The following is a 19,233-nucleotide window of genomic DNA, read 5'->3' as shown; positions in this document are numbered from 1 at the left end:
CAGCCTCGTTTCTCCAAAGAGCCACCTCAGCGATGGTGTCATAAACTACGTCGCATTTTGCCGACTGCTTTTCCCTCCATTGTTTTCCTTTAAGCCCGCTGGTGTCAGCGGTGAGGGTCTGTCTGACATGGAGCATTTCCTCCCCGCGCTCACACAATGCGGTGGTATTGAGATGTCAGACCCCCGCGCCCGATGGTGTCAGGACAGAGCCTGGGAGCTCTGAGCTACCCCCAGCTCCGCGCACACTGCCGGGACCCGAACAGCCTGGAGCTTAGCTGTTACGCTCAGCCTTCGGTGCATTTAGGGCCCCCGATGCCAAGAGTTCCCAGCTCTGATATTTGCATCTATTTTTGGTGAGCGCGCTGCTGCGTCAGGGGATTAGGGCAGCGCTGTGATTTCTCCCTGCGTGGAGGCGATGAGCCGTGCGCATCCCTCAGGTGGGGCGGCTCCGGTGATGCGGGAGATGCCCACAAAACCACCCCCCCACCCCCCATGGGAGCTGTTCGCACACCGGTGACGCTGAATGAGATTCTGCCACAGCGCAGAGCCCGAGCACACCGCGATCCCTCCCGTCGGTAACGAACTCCGGGTCCCTGGTGGGTGAAGCAGCGCTGGCGGCTTCACTTTGGGGCACAGTGGGAGAGTTCCCTTTCACCACGCTGCGCTCGAGCGCTGCCCTCCCGGATTGCCCCGACCCACAGACCCCTCTCCAGCTCTATCCCCCCGCCTCCCTTCGGAAAGCACACCCTTGCCGTTACAGGGCCACAAAACAAAACCGACGTGCGGACGTGTGTCCCGGCACAGAACTGCCGCGGGTCCCGCAGCCAACCCACGGCCGTTCGCTTCGCTTCACCCCCGGACACAAAGCGGCAGCTCCCCCTCCCCGCTCCCACCTCCCCCCTCGGGCCCCCGCTGGGGCGGGCGCGGAGCGGAGCGGGCGGCGGGCGCGGCCCCCCGCGGCGGCAGCGGGGCGGGGCGGGGCGGGGCGGGCGGCTCGGCCCGGCGGGCGGGGACAGCGCGGCCGCCCCGCTCCGCTCCGGAGCCGCCGCGGGCAGACGTTGGAGCGCCGCGGCGGCGGGCGGGAGGCGGCGGCTCCTCCATGCGCGGTGCGCGGGCGGCCGCGGGGCTTGCGCAGGTAGGGAGGGCCCCGCCGCGCTCAGAGCCTCCCCGGGCGCTTCTTGGATCTCCTACTTTTTAATCGCTACTTTTTCCCCATTTTAATACTTTTTTTTTTTTCCCCCGCTTACTACTGTTTTTCTTCTGTTACTATTTTTGTTCTATTACTAGTTTTCTAGTATTACTTTTGAAGTGCTGTTTCCCCCTTTCATCACTTATTTTCCCCCTTTGTCACTTATTTTCACCATTTATCACTTACTTTCCTCTTCTATCACTTACTGTCTCATTTTTAATCACAGTTTCTCCTTCACATCCCCATTTCCCCCTTCATATCCCCGCTTCCCCCTTCATATCCCCGTTTCCCCCTTCATATCCCCGTTTCCCCCTTCTATCTCCATTTCCCCCCTCCGATCCCCATTCTCCCTTTTTATCACTTTTTTCCTTTTTTTTATCACTTTTCCCCCTCTTTTCGTCACTATTCTCCCTTTTTTTCTAATCCCCATTTCCCCCTTCTACCCCCATTACCCTCTTTTACCCCCATTACCCTCTTTTACCCCAATTTCCCCTTTTCATCTCTTCTTTCCCCGTTTATCCCCATCTTACCCCCATTCCCTTTTTTATCCCCATTTCCCCTCTCTCCCTCCCCCCCCCCCCCCATCACTCCAACCCCGGGAGGACCGTGCGGAGCTCCTCCCGCCTTCAGCTCCTCTCTCCCTCTCCCGGCAGCGCAGCAGCGGAGCGGAGCGCTGAGCGGCGGCAGCATGCGGCCGGGGGATGTCTGAGGCGGGCGGCGGTGCGGCGGCGGCGGCCTCGCTGCCCCGGAGCCGCGCCGGAGGGATGCGGGCGGCCTGGGGCTCCGTCTGGTGCCTGTGCCTGGCGGCGGCCGTCGGAGCGCTGCCGGCGGCGCGGCGGCGCGGAGCGGAGCGGAGCGGCGGGCAGGCGGCAGGTAAGGAGGGCAGCGATCGCGGGGCGGATGGGAACGGCCGGAGCGGGAGTTATGAATGAACGCGGCGGGATCGTGCGTGGTGGCGGTGGGGCTCTGGAGGGAGGGAAGATGGTTTTTGAGCAGTTGCTGCAAAGGCTCTCGCGGTGCTGAGCGCCCTTCGGGGATTTGTGGCTCCGGTTCTTCGCTGCGCTTGAGGCGGCGGGTGCTCCTTACTCAGCGACAGTCGCAACTCATTGACTTAGGGACGAGGCGCTGGGGAAGGAGCCGCTAAACACCTCCTCTCGAGGCAAAGCCGGACAAAAGCTGCTTTAAGGAAAAAATCTCTTCGGGTGGGTTTGCAACTTCTCCCTGATCCGCCTCAGCTGCTCCCTGAGCCCCTGTTTGTTTTTCGAAGCCCCCTCGCAGCCCCCCGGCTCCGGGGTTGCGTGTACCCGGCAGAAAGTTTCCATTGTTCACCATTGGGTTTCGGAGCCCCCGTTGCCAAAAAAGTGACAGGGGAATAAATGGGCTTCGCGGAGGCCGGGGGTGGGGGCATTACTTTCATACTCCTTTTGGTTAAAGCCATAAATCACGCCGGGGGTTGGTTTTGTTTTCGAGAAAGTCCTAATAAAACCCCAGATTCTGAGTGTAACTCGTTTGGCTCATTTTTCACAGCCAAAAGAATTGATTTACGGGTCAGACACGGCAGCAAACACGTCAAGGTGGGCGTCCGGGTGGAAGCGAAGGGGTGGGGAGCGTGTGTCAGCCTCTGTGCTGTCATTTGGGGGACAGTTTGGAGGGGTTAACCTGGAAGGATGTCACTGCTTTGGGACTTCTAGTGGAAATCATAGGGCTGGAGATTGAGTTGGAAATTGTCGGGATGAGGCTCCGTCGCTGCTGTCGGTGACCATATGGGTGTCAGTAGCAACCTGACAGTGGCCATGTGGGTGTCACCGTCAACCCCAGGGAGTGGGATGAGGCTCTGAGCTCTCTGGGCTCTGTTCCCCATGGGCCATCCAAGTGATGTCCCCGAGGGTGACACCGGCCACGTGCATGGGGATATGGGAAACCTGGCATTGCCCAGCCCGCAGCATCTGCTGGAGGGGAAAAGGTTGTTCAAAAGCAACTGTAAAGAACATAAACCCTCCGAGCCGGGCAAAAACACATTTTGCTTTTCAGCCTTTGAATGGAATGGTAAAAAGCAAATTCTTTCTCCTGGTCAAATGGGCCATGGGGTGTTGGCTCATTACTGAGGGTTGTTGTTCGCCGGGCTTTGCATTTACAGTCTAAGGCCTTATTTTCCATAAAGGGGCTTGGAAGGATTTTTCCCCAGTGATCTAATTCTCCACACGGGGCTGTGAAGGCTGTAACAGCTACTGCTTTGTGCCTGTCCCCAGCTCCATAAAACACACATTGAGGGGAGGCGTTCTGGAGGTATGTGTGTGTTTGCTAATACGGACGCGCGCTGCTGGCGGAGGTGGAGGGGTGCAGGTTTTAACATCTCCGCGGGGAGGTGTTGGGCTGCTGGCAGGAAGGAGGCAGATGGCGGGGCTGTTGCTGAATAGAAGCTCAACTCAAAACACCAGGGGCCTCATCTGGGCTGAGTTTCTCCCCTCTCCCTTTCTCGAGGCTGCCGCAGGAAGAACAATGTCAAAATTTCCCCCCCTCCCCGTTGTGTTTTTTCTCTTTTTTTTTTTTTTTTATGAATGAAAGCGGAGAGGCAAGGCAGGAGTGAATGTGTGTGTCATTCAGAGGCTATGGCAGAGATGATTAGGGAGGTCAGTGAACTCCTTTGCAGCCCTGAGCATGCGGTCACTCTATTCAGCAGTCACAGAATAGACATCCCTATAAAAAAGCCCGTCCGATTTGCATTAGTATTCAGATAAAGATATTACTGGGTACGATTTGTGCATGTCAAGTGACGCTGCTTGCTCTGAGAGCAGGGCTGACCAACGGCAGCGTTTCACTTTGCAAAACTTGTGATACCCATCCCATCTCCCAGAACTGTATACAGGAAAAAAAAAGGGAATTTCTGGGATTCCTGGTACCGGTGCTATGGAGCTGTGTGTGCGCGTTGAACTCTGAGGTTTGTGCAGAAAGCTGAGCTCTGTTAGGAGCCAGGACTTGATGGTCCTCTGGCTGTGGTCACGTTGTCACCGAGCAGGATGTGTGAATTCAGGTTCCAGCCCAGCGGAGGCACACAGGGGCACTGGTGACTTTCCCACTTGGAAATGACTGGGGATGCACTGATTGGGGCTGATTGGCTTTGTGCAACCGATGGCGGAGGTTCAGGCTGCTCTGCTGGGCTTTGTGTACCCAGGTGTTCCAAAGTTCACCCTAAATTGCCCCTGTGCTGAGTGAGTGCCACACGGCACCGGAATGGTTCCCTTCAGGAAGGTGTTCTGAAACCCTCCATAAAGGGCCCTTTGTAAATGGGTGGTGCTCCCAATCTTGTGCCCGAGACCTGAAATCCTTCAGATTCAGTGCTGTGAGTGATACGGTGCTGAGATAAAGAGTTGATCCATTTGTTCTCTAAGAATAGCTGCAGAAAAAGGTAATGCAGTCCTTTATGTTGAGTCTACCATATTTCATTGAGGAATGAAATAAGAGGACAGAGGAAAAGGTGGTGAAATATGGCTTTTTTTGGTCTTCCCTTACCTAGCAAATAGAGAACCAGAGAGCCTATGGTGCAGGAACTGACTCATTACGGCACCTGACAGCAGCTGTATAGCACCGCGTATTGACAGGGGTCACTCCAATTAAATCCAAGGGTTTTTTTCCTTTTAATTAAGACTTTATGAACAGCCACTGGGAACGTGATGAAAGTGAATCTGAAGACTGTGTAGCGAAGTGCTGATCTGCTAATTAAGTCCTGCAATTAAACTAAGCCACTCTGACCAGCACGTTCACTTTCATGACTCTCCCAAACACATCGGTGCTGTTGGGAAGTGTCCCTGTCCAGCAACCCCAGAATGGGTTTTGGGCTCTGGGTTGCAGCACCCACTGCCCCACTACTGATCCCATCCGGTCCTTCTGCCTGGACAAAGCTGAAATGTGTGAAGCTTTGAGAGGTCTTTTTCCCATCTGTAACTCCGCGAAACAAATCTTTTCTTCTTTAGTGAACTGAGATGGCCAACTGGGGGACGTTTGAGTGGGCAGGAGCCAGTGCGTGCCGGGGCTTCAAAGGAGCAGGAGATGTGGCCGCATCATCCTCAGTGTCTTTGACGCTTTGTAGTATATGTGGATACTGATCAGGAATGCTACGTGTTTATGGCAGCTCTATTAAGGATACAGTGAAATCCCCTTTTAGTTTGGTGACTTTTTCCCAGCAGGGCTGAGCCGGGGTGTCAATGAAACCCACTCCATTTTTATTTCCTTTCCCCACCTGAGAGGACTTCCCTTTTTCCCAGCGTGCTGCATGCTCGTAACTTTCCCCATGCCCTGCCAGTCAGTCGGTCTGGCTCTGCATGCCGTTTTGTCGGCTTTTTGAAGCAGCCTGCTGACTCAGCACCCTCCAGGGGAGAAGTCCCACAGCAGAGGAGAAGTCCCTGAGCAAACCGCTGGCTGAACCACGTCTGAAGCCACACATGAGGTCTTTCATTGCCTTTTCCTCCTGGGCCTCCTCCGTAGCTTATCAGCTTACTGTTGGCCACTCTTGGGGCCGTTTATCTGGTGATCTGGTGAAAAAATGGTGCTTTTTCTTCGAATTGGAGCTGCTGGCCCTGGTGCCCCATTCCTGATAGCTCACAGCTCAGGTTGCCGAGTGGCGGAGATAGGATGTAGAGCCCTGGACGAGTGGAGAAAGGCTTTTATTCCTGCCGTGACGGCTCTGTGATCCCAATGTGCGATGTGCTTTCCCCTGAAGTATTGGCTCCTTGGCTCGAATGACCAGGAAGTTTCCATAATATCAAAAGCAAACAAAAACCGTGCGATAGCAGCGGAGTAAAACCTTTGGTAAACTTGGTAGTTAAAATGGGAAAGGTAATGAGACGTAAACCTGCCCCGTATTGCCCTGATAAGGGGGAGTTGCCATGCCCAGGTGGACGGGGAGGTTATTTTTTTTCTGCTGTGACACTCAGGTTACACAACTTAGCAAGGCTTTTTTTTCTTTCTTTCTTTCTTTTTTAAGAAACGCGGTGCAGCAAAGCGAGAAAACACTTCTCCAGTAACTGCTTCAGTTTCAGATGTATTCATCTAAAAAAGGTGTGGTATTTGTAGCGGAGGGGGAGTCAGCTTTAGTGAGCTGGCATTGCTTTCCCAAAGCCACGGGAGGGGGGAAGATAAAGACTTGATAGAATAAAAAGGTTCTATTAAAACTTGGAAGCGCCTCGGAGTTTCTTTATCACGCAGAGCCGTATGCAAAACAATTACCATGTGCTTACACGTTCAGCATCTGTGAGAGTTTGGGGCCGTGCCATCTCCGCAGGTTGCGAGGGGTTAAACGTATTAATGACTCAGAAGCAGAGGCTTCCAAGGCTGCGGGTGAGGGAAGGACGCAGGCTGGGGCTGCTCTCTGTGGCTGCAAAGCTTTGTTGCGCTGCCCCACAATGAGTGCCTGCACCCAGTCCTAAGAGTTGTGTAACACATTTTGGTACATCGCAGTGTGTTTTTATTTTTATTGCTTTTTGGGGGCCATTTTCCTTGGGAAAAGCCAGATATGCATCCATGGAGGCTGTTATTTGGGGGCAAGGAGATACAGAAGATGCTTCTGGATCTAGATGCTGAGATCAACTCCTACTGACTCCATGCTCTCCCTATCCAAGGGCTGAAAATCTCTCTAGAATTGGAGTTTTGATTTTATTTGGATGCTTGGCAGAGTTTACGAAGACCCTTCAGGGGCAGCTTTTTTGGAAGTTTTGCTGCCTGCTGCTGCCTGTCGTCATGTAAAAGTCATACCAAGGTCCTCATCTCGTGCCTATTTAACCCCAAGCAGAAATTGCCAAGGGAGCAGGCTAGAGCCCTTCACAGATTGTGGCGGGAGCAACTGTTGAGCCAAAATAGAGATTGTTTGGGAAGTTTTCTAATGACCCAAATGAGGAAACTCAAGTGGTGGGGATGTGCCTGGCTCTACCTGGCTGGGGCTGTCTGCATCCCACCTTCACTGTATACCAAGTGAGGCTTGCTTTTGTCTCCAGGTCCATCCTGGATGCCAGTGGGGGGCATCACAGTGACCTGATGTCATCCTGTGGGTCTGCAGGAGAGCAGGAGCCAGTGACATTTATGGTAAAGCAGTGGCATTCAGCAGTAAACCCACTAGGAGCTCCCCTATTGCTTTGTGCAGGCATGGAAAACCACTTTTCTCAGAGGATTATTGTTGGGTGTTTCTTTTCCTCCTATTCCACCCTCTTTCATGTGCAAAACTCAAGAGCAAGAAATTCCCTCCCAGCAAAATATCTCAGCAGCTTACTGGGAGACTGTAGGTCTTGACGTGATTGTGGGTTTTTTTTCCCCTAAATTTTTTAACTTCTCTGTATAGATCCTCAGGGCGAGAATTTTACTGCTGGCCAATAGCAGGATCTGGGCAAGACAAGCATGCTGCTTCCCCAGTGTGTGCTTGGGGTATCGGAGCTAAAGATGAGGAGGGAAAGCAGTTGCAATGGGAAGATTAAGGAGTTTGGTGTGCGCTGACAACTCACATGTGCCACCCAAGATAAACCCTGCGTGAGCCCGTCTTTAATTAAAAGAATGATCGGAATTAAGCACAGAACCATCTCTGCTGATCTTTATCATGCGCATCCCTACGAATAAAGCATTTCTGGGGAGGGAGAAGAGGAAAACGCCAGATTCTCATCTTCCTTTGCTAGCCCATAGGTCCGCCTTTTGAAAGGGCATATTTCTCCCTGTCTTGGAGTACCCGGGCATGTTGACAGTAAACAACTGTCACTTGGCAGTTTATGAAAGAGGGGGAATGTTGAAGAAAACATGTCCGGTTTAAATAGTTATGCTAATAGGCTGAGGATTCATGCAGGAGTGGGGCGGGCGGTAAATGGAGGTGCATAACTTCGCTGGTATTTACCGTGTAAGACACGAGCTGCAAATGAATGCAGTTGGAACGGTAGGGAACGCTTGCAAAATCAAATAAAAAATGCATTCATTTTACAGCCAGCGTGTTACGCATGCTCCCACAGCTTTGCATGAAAGCATGTGGCTTTTTTTGGTTGTTTTTCCAGGGAAAACTCAGAAAGCCTCTTTATATGCAGCGCGGTGGGTTGGGCGCCTGGCGAGTGGAACCGCAGGGCTGGGAGCCCAGAGATCCTTGGCCATCACCTTCCTTGCTCCTTGCAGCCTCCTTCTTCCTAAGGCTGGAGGAAGAGCAGGCTGTGAGGAAACTCGGCCTCCCACTTTGCAAACTGATAAATTACAGAAAGGAGGGCAAAAGGAAAAATAAGAACCAGCAGATGGTGTCTTCTCTGCATCCCCTCCTGAAATGTCCCCACATCCATCACCCACCTCCTTGTGAATGGAGTGAGCGATGATCGAGCATGAAGCGTTCCTTCCTGGTCAGCCCAAAGGCATCAGTGTCAGCAGTGTAATGGTTGAGTGCTCAGTGTTGAGCGCTCAAGATCTGTAATCAGGCATAAAAATAAGTTTCAGGCTTTCCAGGCTGCTGATTTCCCTGCCTTGGAAGCAAAGGCGTAAGCCGCTGTTGGAGTGTGCTGATGTTGGCTTTTGGATACCCTGTAAACCCATGTTACTGTCCTGGCCCCTAGTTGCCAGTCCTGCTGGGATACAGTATAAATACAGTAAATACCATAGAATTTAATTGCAGATACTATGTTACAGTTGCCCCATGTTTCATTTAGTGTTGGTTATCTCAGGGGGGGGCACCTTGCCCCTGGAAACTTCTCTCGCCATCATTTCTCCTGTGTGACCCCACACAACAGAAATGCTTTCTAGGATAAGAGGTAATGGTGTTAAATCGTTCCAGGGGAGGATCAGTCTGGAACCTGAACTCAGAAAGAGCGGTGAGGCATTGGAACAGGCTGCCCAAGGAGGTGGTGGAGTTACCGTCCCTGGAGGTGTTCAAGAGAGATGGAGATGTGGCACTGAGGGACATGAGTTAGTGGGCATGGGGGATGGTTGACAGTTGGACTAGATGATCTTAGAGGCCCTTTCCAATCTTAATGATTCTATGATTCCATGAGTCTATGCATCTGCGTGCTGTGTAAGGGAATGGCTTCAGTGGAATGTGTTAGTCCTGGCAGAAAGCATCTGAAAGCTTCTCAGGCGCTTTCAAAACCTGTGTAAATGTTTGAAGTGAGATTTTCATCTCCTCTGCTCCCCTGCTCTCAGTGCACAGCAAATGAGGTGTGGACAAGTGAGGCAGTCTTTGCTGGAGTGGCTTCACCCATTGCGTGTGCCTGGCCATTTTGGGGTGAGGAGAAGCAGCTGTGGGAGTAGCACACAGCAGGGAGGAGGATATGACTTGGAATTAGCTGCTGGTCCTCTGAAAGGTGCCGGAGTCCAGATTTTGGATCACTGCACTCTGTGGCCTCACTGCTTATAGGTGCATGCGTCTACATGGAGAAATAGGTGAAAACAGGAGGAGGTTGTCCAACTTGATGTCTATGAAAGTGTTGCTGTATGGTGGTTCATCCACCCATTGCACCCAAGGCAGCCTACCTGGAGCTTGCCATCTCTGCTTGACTTTCAGACCAATCCAGGCTGCTGGCCTTGGTTTTTATCTTCCACATTTTTGTCAGCAGAAGAGAAACAGCTGTTGGCTTCCTCCTTCCCCATGCCCATTGCAGTGCCCAACCCTGCTGCTGCATCCGTCTCTCAGGGAACATTGGACACTTGTTTGCGGAGAGAAGGAGGTTTTAGACATGTTTTTTGTTGGGGAAACGAAAAGAAAAGCTGGGAAGGTCAGACTGCGGAGGATGGGGATGGGGTCAGAGAGAGCCTCAGGAGGGTCCCCACAGGCAGTCAGGACTGGCCGTGCCCCAGCACAGGACTCTCTGCAAAGCATGCACTTCCTTACAGCAGCATTAAAATAGCTGCACGTGGAGGTGTCAAACCTGCTGCTGGCATATCTGGAGCCCAGCATGGCTCGGTATATAGAGGACAGTGATTTGGGAGCATTAAAACTGTTTGAAGGGAGTGGGAACTGAGACATGCATGACTTCCTTGAACTCTGCCTTGATTTATGATGTGCAGTCCAAAACCTGCTGTAATAGATACGGTTGCACGAGGCCATTAAAAGGCCCGTTCTGCTGAACCCGATGCCCTGCTGTTGCTGCTGGAAATGATAAAACGCCACGCTTGGGCAGGATGGTATGCAGCCCTGTGTGTGTGTGTGCCTATGCATGTATGCTGGTAAGTCCTGCTAATTTAGGGATTGTTTTCCAAGTCTGTTTTCTATAAGTCCGTAGACTTAATACAAATAAAGAGCTGAGCAAGTTTCCTGTGAGAAGCACGGAACAAACGCTAGCGTGGGATTTGAATGCAGAGAGGTGAAAACACAAATGTATACAGAAACAGCAAGTCAAACAAGCTGAAAAAATATAGTAAGGTTGATTTAACAGAGCAGTGAACTCCAAACCTTCCACTCCCTTCGGCAGCCCTCTTCACAGAAGAGAAATGAAAGAATTTTTGATACCCACTGTTTTTACCATCTCTGAAGGGTAGGAGTTGAGTTTAGCACAGGGACAAAGCGTTGCAGTATTAATGAGACGTGCTTTCTAAATAATAAAGTCTGGGTTTGTTGCTCACGACTTCAGATTGAACTGGCTCAGACTATGTGAACAGGAGATTAGCGTTGGGCTCCTGCAACTTGGGTACCTGGCACCTCCATCCCGCTTGAGGCATTGAAATAACAGGCTTGGGTTTGAAAGATGCTGAGCCAGATCAAGCTCTGCATTTCAAGCTCTTAAGCACTCTTAAAATCTGGTTATTCATTTTGATGCCTAGATATGGATTTCTGGGCTTAATCACCGACCTTTGCATTTCAAATGTTTGGCCTTTGTTTTCTTTGCTAAGTATGCAGACAGAGTGGCCCCCATTTATTTTTTTTTTTCCCTTTTACACAGCTGAAAACAGCCGGCAGAGAAGCCTGGAAGTTCTGTGTCTTATTACTGAGAAACAGGGATCTTTGAAATATACCATTTTATGTAACTCAAGGGAAGCTTACAAAAAAGGGGAGCGTTCACTTTTTCATGTAAACATGATCCGTAATATATCTAAACCCCACAATCAGCTGGAAAAAAAAGCCACCAAAACTACCCTAAACCTTTGCCCTCTCTTAATCCATGTACGAGAGGGGTTTTTTTCAGATGTGCTTTTTTCCCCCCTGAAATAGAGGCAATTGATAGGCTCATAAACAAATACCAAACATAAAGTCCTAATCTCCATATAGAGGGGCCTGACCCTTTTTATGGAGAGAGAGGGTAGAGGGAGGAAACAGGGCCAGGAGTTTGAGGTTTAATGCTTATTAAAGTTTTAGTGGGTGGGAAAATGCAATCAATAAATTTTGTTTAATGCCTCGAAACTGGTGTTGGTTTTCACTAGCTACGCTGGAGAGTAGTTTTCATTTTGAAACTAGGACACTCGTAGTTGGAATGACAATTAATGTGGAGTGAATATGGTCCCAGTTGGAAGCCAGTTTTTGAATAGCATGAAAACTCCCCCCACCTCCCATCGCTGGCTCAGGAGTATGGTAGCTTCCGTTTTTAATTAGCGGGCCAGGCAAAATTTAGCTCATTGTGTCATTCTGCTCTTTTGGCCAAATGGCTAGCTTGGGTTTCTCCATCTTGCTGTCATGAGGCTGTTCTTTTCATTTTTCTTCAGTTTTGGTGCGGGGAGGAAGGGGGGCTTCAGGATCCTTAGGATTAAAGTCATTGTTCTGGGGTATTTACAGCCAGCTGCCTGCATTAAATGAAGATTAGAGGAGCGCGCATTGGAAGTGGAAGGGAAACACGGAGGAGCTGGGATTTGGTCGCTGCATAGCTGTGAACCGAAGGGGAAAGGTTGAGGTGGGCTTTATGGCAAATTTTTTCTGCTGCCATGTGATCTCCAGGCGCACTTCAGGGACTCATTGCGAGTGACCAGGCTGGGAGTTGTAGCGGGGCTCCAATTCTTTGCGTCCCTTAGAAGTTTATTCTGTGGTGAACCTCAACTGGTGGGCCTGTTGACTACGGAGTGTGTCAGAAAGCTCATCTGCAGAGGCACTAAAAAGGTGGTGAATTTTTGGGTAGCATTCACCAAATGCTAGAATTCAGCCAGAAAGCTGAAGACTTTCTCCAAGCTCAAGAGCTTCATAAGCGATACATTTTTGAAGGGTTTAAGGAAGGAAATAAGGCTGGAGAGGAGGAGCCCAGGAGAAATAACTCAGTGATTTTTTAACAAAACTTAAAAACATTCCCCAAAATTCAGTTTCTGACCTTTCTTTGTGCCTCGTGGACCATTCATCTGTGTAAAATGTAGTTCTGGCTGCTGATTGCCTACTGCATGTCACCTGTAAAACCCAGCTAGTTGGCCTCCTATGGGAGAGCAACACAGCGTGTTGATGCTTTCAGAGCATGAGTTTGCTCAGGACCTATGCTCTAGGGGGTTTTTGGTTATTTCAGCATGTTGCTGAAAACCTGTTCTGCTGCAGTGCAGGCTGGAGATGAGTTTTGCTCTGGCCATTGGGAAGCCCCAGTCTGAGCCTCAGTTTTCATAGGACTCCATTGATTTGAGAACAAGGTTGTTGTGGTTTCTTCAGTACAATGATGAGCTTTTTGAAATTCCTCAGGCATGAAGAGTAAAAATGTAAAACCCCAACCATTTTGAGATGGGATCCGTCTATTGACACCAGGCCAGGACAGCCTGGCAGCCCTGTGCAGCCAACAGTTTTGGTTGGCCTCCTTTCTCCTTTACAAGTTTGTCACTCTCCATCTGAAAGCAAAGGCTGAGTTGGCCATCACTCTTGAGTGGATGAGAGGCAGGCTCCAAGGGGATGGCCTATGGTCGTGGTCTCCTAGAATGAGTGCAACAAGTGTCCCACCACTCTGCATTGCATAGGAAGTGGTCAGGATTGACCGAGTTTGGCCACAGTGGTTGGGTGAGGTTGGCTGGTGGAGGACACGTCATATTAGTTTTATTTCAGGAAAAAGAAAAAAAAATAGCACACAGAACTGTGGGGATAGACCTGGGTTGTAATTGGTAGTTGTTTCTTTTCTGTTTGCTTTGCTTTAGAAACTAATGAAAGTCTGGCCTAATTTTAAGGAAAATACCCATCCGTGTATGTTCCTTTAAGCCAGCAAACTCAAAGCTAAAGGCTGTCCTTGGGACAGCAACCAAAGCTTTGTGTTCCCTGGGTTTTGCATTCCCATGTTTGTTGGATGTAGCCAGGAGACCCCTTTGATTCGTTCTCTTTTTTACTCCTTAGGGCTTTGCCAGAGGGAAATCCTCCTGGCTAAAGTGTTTTTGTAACTATTTTAGCTTTGTGACGATTTATTTCTCCTTCTAACTCTCGGCATCTGAATTGGGTGATTGGAGAAAACAGTCCATTAGAAGGAGGATACTGTAGAGTCTCGATGAATCCTGTTTTCTACTTGGCCGGTGGAACAGAAAGCTAATTGCCAGTAGTAAATCCATTCAAAGGAGGGCTGGAGGGAGGGAGAAAAGCTAATATTCCTCCTTGAATGCCATTTAATCTCTGAAACCTTTCATGCAGATGTAAATTAGGATTTGCACAACAGAGTCAACAGTTGCTCCGTAGATAAGGCAGATTTGCAACATCTGCTTTTCCATTTGAGAAGCCCTTCCAAAGTCGCTGTTGGGGATAGCCAAGCTAAACACTAGAGATTTTTTTTTCTCCCATAATCTCTTGCTTTTGGGGGAAAAAAAAAAAAGAAAGGAAAAAAGCATATGACTTGAGAACTAACCCTGGTCATGATTCTGCATATTCTCTAGGAAAAAAGGTTGCTTTCCTTCTAGTGCACATGCATACACTTAAAAACAATCCTGGGAGGTAATAAAGTGCAGCACATGCCTTAAGATCTTTGGAAGAAATACTGACTGGTAACAGTTGCATAGACACTGCAGTGGTAATACTGAATAAACAGTTTACCTGTCTGTTTTTAGAAAAACTATTTTATGCTTTTCCAGGGGAACCCCCACCCCACACCGAAGCAAACATACGCAACAGGTGAAGGATCAATTGACCCTTTCAAGTGACTGAGGCAAACTGTTTGCGGATATGGTTTCCTAAAGGCAATTTTCTAAATCACAGCTTAGGTTTTTATGGGAGGGACCAGGTCAGTTCACTTCCAGAAGTATCCAAACTCTGGGGAGAAAAGGGAGATTGAGTCCCATTTCTGGCAATAGGGCTTGCTCTTCATAAAATCATAGAATCATAAGGTTGGAAAGGACCTACAAGATCATGTAGTTCAACCGTCCTCCCATTACCATTGCTACCACAAGCCACTAAACCATATCTCGTAGTTCCTCATCTAGGAACACAGCACAGAAGCCCTCGGCTCCCAGTGTGAGGACACACAGGTAAAATGGCAAATACAGTTTGAACAGAGGAAAATATAAGCCGCCAGAGAGCCTCTTGGTCCATGTCACAGAAAAACCTCCCTGAGATTTTCAGGAGCACGTGAGGGATATTCTACTCAGAGCACTGAAGGTGTCGAGCCTCGAGTCCTCCACCCTGGGAGTGGCAGTGTGGTCAGGGCCGTCTGCTTATCAGATGCATGATGAATGGCCGTGCCCCAGTTTTGGGATGCTCCCTTGAGGAGTTGGAGCTGAAAAGGATGCTCCCTAACACTGGGATTTTTCAAAAGGTGAAGCTGTAGGAGGGTATCCCAGTGGGAAAATCACAAGTGAAGAGAAGAAATAAGGGAACAAAGCGTCCTGGAGCTGGGGGTGACTGCACTGTGCAAAGTGGTGTGGGGTCCATGAGCATCCCACAGGCTCTGTCATCCCTCGCTGCCCGCAGCAGCCCTCATGCTTCTGGCATAGCACCTACAAGTAGTCCCCAGCCCCAGGGAGGGCACCAGCCTAAGTGCAGGAAGGGGTTTGCTGCTTGCCCACAGTGTGGATGGTTTGCTTAGGACCCAGGGCTGATGCTTGGGTGATAGGTGTTGTAACCTCTGTCTCTGCTTTTGCATTTGTCATGTTTGAAAGCTGGACGAGGTATAATAATAACAGCAAATCCTCATTCTCTGAGGTCCCAGTTAGGCAAAATACTGAAGCACATTCAACTTTGTGGAGGTCTCTGACTTGGATTCTGTTCAGTTTTTAGCCATAGATGTGTAAACTGAAATTTGAAATGCTGTTTAAAGAGCTGAAAAACGTCAGTACTGTTCTCCTTTTCAAGTAGCCACTCCTTGAAATCTCTGGATAGTGTGCTCAGGAGGAATGAAGTCAGGAGGACTGAATACAGCTGGGAGGACTGAGGTGTGCATGCAGTGGGCATCAAGATATCTGCTGGGGACCAGCTGGGCTGTTGAGGGGCAGAGATGTCAAAATAAGCAAGAACTGAGGTTCCTTTCCTCAGGAAAAGCTGCAAACCCCAATTGTTCTGAGTCGAAAGTGAATTTATGCTTCATTTTGGTATCCCTTTGCGATGTTTTATAAAACTGCGTTACTGCATTGTCATTAAGACAGATTCGTTATCACTTTAAGAAAACAGTGACTTCCTTTTAAATGACTAAACCGCCTCATTTGGTTTGTGTTCAGTCTAGGCTTGTTCCTGTTGGTAGGTTTAGGGTACAAAAGCCAAAATACACAAGTTACCAAAGGTCAGGTAAAAGTGTGCATGTTGTATGGAGGAATGGTTCAGCTGCATGGGGTTTGTTTTCCAGTAGGTTAAACTAGCAACTGCTTCCATTAGAGTCAACAAAGATGAGCACCTAGCACCCACTGCGTGCAAAGCTGTATGAGGGACTTTTAATCTAAAGCCAAAGTTGGTGCCGTTGAGAATGAGTTGATGCCATTGAGAATTGAGTACAGAGAGGGAAGGCTATATCCTGAAATTAGCAGCTGAAACAGAAAATGCTTCTTTACCTGCTGCTGCAAGTTTCTTCTTCTCAACCATATTGTCCCAAGTTGCTCCTTGATGGGAAGAGACAGACCACAGGCAAGCACAGACTGCAGCAGGAGCTGCTCTGAAAGGAGAGATGCTGATGCTCCTTCCTTTTGTTGTTTTTTTTTTTTTTTACTAATAGCATATGCGTTCAGGGAAAATCTTTTCATTAAAAATAATAAAAAAATAATTAAAAAAAGAAAAAAAAGAAAAGAAACCCTTGTCTATATGAACACCACAGCATTCTGGCCAAACCCAGAAATATTTGAGTTGGAATTGCTGCCAGAGTATAAGGGAAAGGTGCTTTGTGACCCCAATGTGTGTGGGCTTTGCCTACTGTGGGATGATACCTCCCATGAAATACCACATTTTCAGGCCCTTAGAATCCATCAGTTTCACCACGTAAGACTACTGACTGAAGCATTTTTATATTTTTTAAGTTCCACAAGAATGAAAAGTTGCATGGCAAGGGGTGAAAAGCAGTACATTTTTCTTTAATTACCTCCTCCAATTCTTTGGCTTACTAGCAGAAGAACAACTTGAAGACAATTCATCATCAGAGCAGCATTCTCAGGTGCTCTGAGTTGCTGTAATCACATTGGTTTCACAGTTAAATTCTAATCTATGCATATATGTGAGCAGCAAAATTAAGATCTCTGTTCATATCTGATTATTATCAGAAGTAAAATCGGGCCACCTGAGTTTGGATCATGGGAATAGATTTGTTTTGCATTACTTGTTTGTTCATTATATAATCATAGCACCGGAGAATCTTTGCTATGAATTAGGATCCCATAGTGTACAAAACCAAGACTTACGCCTGGCAGAGAATAATGTCTCAGAGCTGGTGTAAGCTGGAAGAAACACAAGACACGTAATGAGAAAATGTTGGCTGGCATAGACAAGGCAATGGTTCTCATGCTGTTGGAACAACTGGGTTGAGGGCAGCTATGGAGGACTGAGTCGTCTTTTTCAAAACGATGTAAAGGAGGAAGAAACCACTGGGTGTCTGAAGTGAGTTTATACATCACTGCAGAACGAGTCTGAGGACTGTCAAACCATCATGCCCCGTGTTCCTTTGTGGGAAGCCTTCTGTGCTCAGGCCTTTCCTTTTGTTACTGCTCTACTGTAGAACAGAATTGTGCAGCCCATGACAGGATTTGCTGTCATCGCTAGTGTGAGAGCCTTCTGCACACATGGAAGCATCTGTAGAGCAAATACAAGATACTATTTAAAATACTCTTCCATTCTCTGACACATGCTTTTATTTACTCATTTCCCTCTCTTTTTCCCTTTGCAGAATACTTGAGGAGCGAGACCGCCTTTCTGGAAGAGTTGGTGTTTGGAAGTGGAGATACCATTGAACTTTCCTGTAACACCCAGAGCTCTTCTGTGTCAGTTTTCTGGTTTAAAGATGGTATTGGGATTGCACCTTCCAACAGAACTCATATTGGACAAAAACTGTTGAAGATAATCAATGTGTCATATGACGATTCGGGGCTGTACAGTTGCAAGCCAAGGCATTCCAACGAGGTCCTGGGAAACTTTACAGTCAGAGTGACAGGTACGTGCAGAAATAGAGTTGATTTGCTGGTATTTTTTGTGTGTGTATTTTTGGCCCTTCACTTGTTCAGCGCAGCTGGTGATCTGCATGTTTTTGTCCCTTCTTGGTCGGTCTGTGCCTCCCCAGCAAGCCCTGGCAGTAATCATTCTGAAGAAACAAAAAAAATCAGAGTATGCTTGTGTGTTAGCACCAAGTGTTAAAACCTTCGTGTTGAGATTGAGAGAGACTTGGAAACAGTGCTGGTCAGATTAAGCCCCCGATCCCCGTTAACACTCACACAGATGCAATACTACGTGTGCCTTTGAAGTGTGAGTGAGTGAGCAGTGGCTCAGAGAGGTTAAATGACTTTTTTTACTTTACGTGGCAAATCATTGGCAAAATTGGACGTAAAAGCTGGAGATTGCTAAAACTGTTTCCATATTTTCGAGTGGCTTGTGGAATAGCTTAGGTTGGAAGGGACCTTAAAGACTATCTCCTTCTTCCATCCCAGTTGTCACAAATGACTGGTTTGTTTCAAAAGTAGCTCATCTGCAAACTGTGTATATGTAGAATATGCGCTTCATCAGAGGAACTTACTGCTAACCACGTATTACAGACAAGTGGTGCCTTAGCAAAGCACTTGCTGTTGTTTGCGTGTCTGTATTTTCCACGATGAGAAGAATAGGACAGAACAGCTACAAGCTGTGTACAAGCCTGGATCGCTCTACAGAAGGTGCCAAAAAATCTATTATTTCCAGATAACAAACAAATAATGCTAAGATCGTCTTGATTTCAGCCTACTGCATTGGTACAGTGCTCATCATCGTGAGCTGATAGAAAGCCTTCTGGTCACACAGATTCAAGGCCTGAATTTTCATAAGGGTTAACCTCTCGTGGATTTAGGGTTCTGAAAACTTTCCTTACCCATAGGTTCTTGCCTCGGAAAGCTGATTTCCCTCAAACAGCACCAAGCTCTATTTGAAAAGGCTATGGCAAAGTGGGAATCAGCCTCTTTTCCCCGGGTAGCCAGAGGTAGGATGAGAGGGAATGGCTTCAGATTGTGCCAAGGGAGATTCATGTTGGATATTAGGAAAAATGTTGTCTCTGAAAGAGTGGTCGAGCACTGGAACAGGCTGCCCAGGGAGGTGGTGGAGTCACTGTCCTTGGTTCAAGAAAGGTGGAGATGCAGTACTTAGGGACATGGTTGGTGGGCGGTATTGATGGTAGGTGGATGGTTGGACTAGATCATCTTAGAGGTCTTTTCCAACCTTAATGAATCTTATTCTATGAAAACTGAACACAGAGGTGTCTGTGATAGCAAATCGCGTCCGCTCCATAAAGTTATTTTTCCTGCCAGAAGTAGGATTTGTGTGAGAGTATCAGACCATCGTGAGAATAAAAGCCCGTTTCAGCAAGCCTTCACCAACATCTGCTTTTCATTGAATGTTACCGGAGAGTGCTGTGAACGCTTCAAGGTCATATCAATTAAATGGTTGAAGAAGTATTTGGCCCTTGAAAGGCTTTCTTTAACTAGGTACGATTACTGGGACTACCCAAGGAACTGCAGGTTGTTAGAAACGTTACTCTCTCTTTTTTTTTAAGTGACATTAAAATGCTTTGGAGTTCAAGGGGCAG

General features: G+C 48.4%; 1 protein-coding gene across 10 annotated transcripts in view; it reads left to right on the top strand.

Moving 5' to 3' along the window:
• Positions 1–1,049: 1,049 nt before the first annotated feature.
• The window catches only part of FGFR3 (fibroblast growth factor receptor 3), a 52,351-nt gene continuing 34,167 nt past the window's right edge, over positions 1,050–19,233 (top strand). For 6 of the 10 annotated variants that reach the window (XM_015285883.4, XM_015285882.4, XM_015285881.4 and 3 more), the window contains exons 1-2: positions 1,050–2,062; positions 17,356–17,619. In XM_015285883.4, coding sequence (XP_015141369.1) covers positions 1,891–2,062; positions 17,356–17,619 — 436 coding nt within the window. In that variant the 5' untranslated portion in view covers positions 1,050–1,890. Of the gene's footprint in view, positions 2,063–6,170; positions 6,245–17,355; positions 17,620–19,233 lie in introns of all 10 variants that reach the window. The other 4 variants (XM_015285877.4, XM_015285876.4, XM_015285884.4 and 1 more) reach the window with 4 other exon arrangements.

Source organism: Gallus gallus, chromosome 4 (genome assembly GCF_016699485.2).
Source record: "Gallus gallus isolate bGalGal1 chromosome 4, bGalGal1.mat.broiler.GRCg7b, whole genome shotgun sequence".
Taxonomy (NCBI): Eukaryota; Metazoa; Chordata; class Aves; order Galliformes; family Phasianidae; genus Gallus; species Gallus gallus.
Note: the sequence above shows the minus strand (reverse complement) of the source record. Positions and strands in the feature narration are given on the sequence as shown.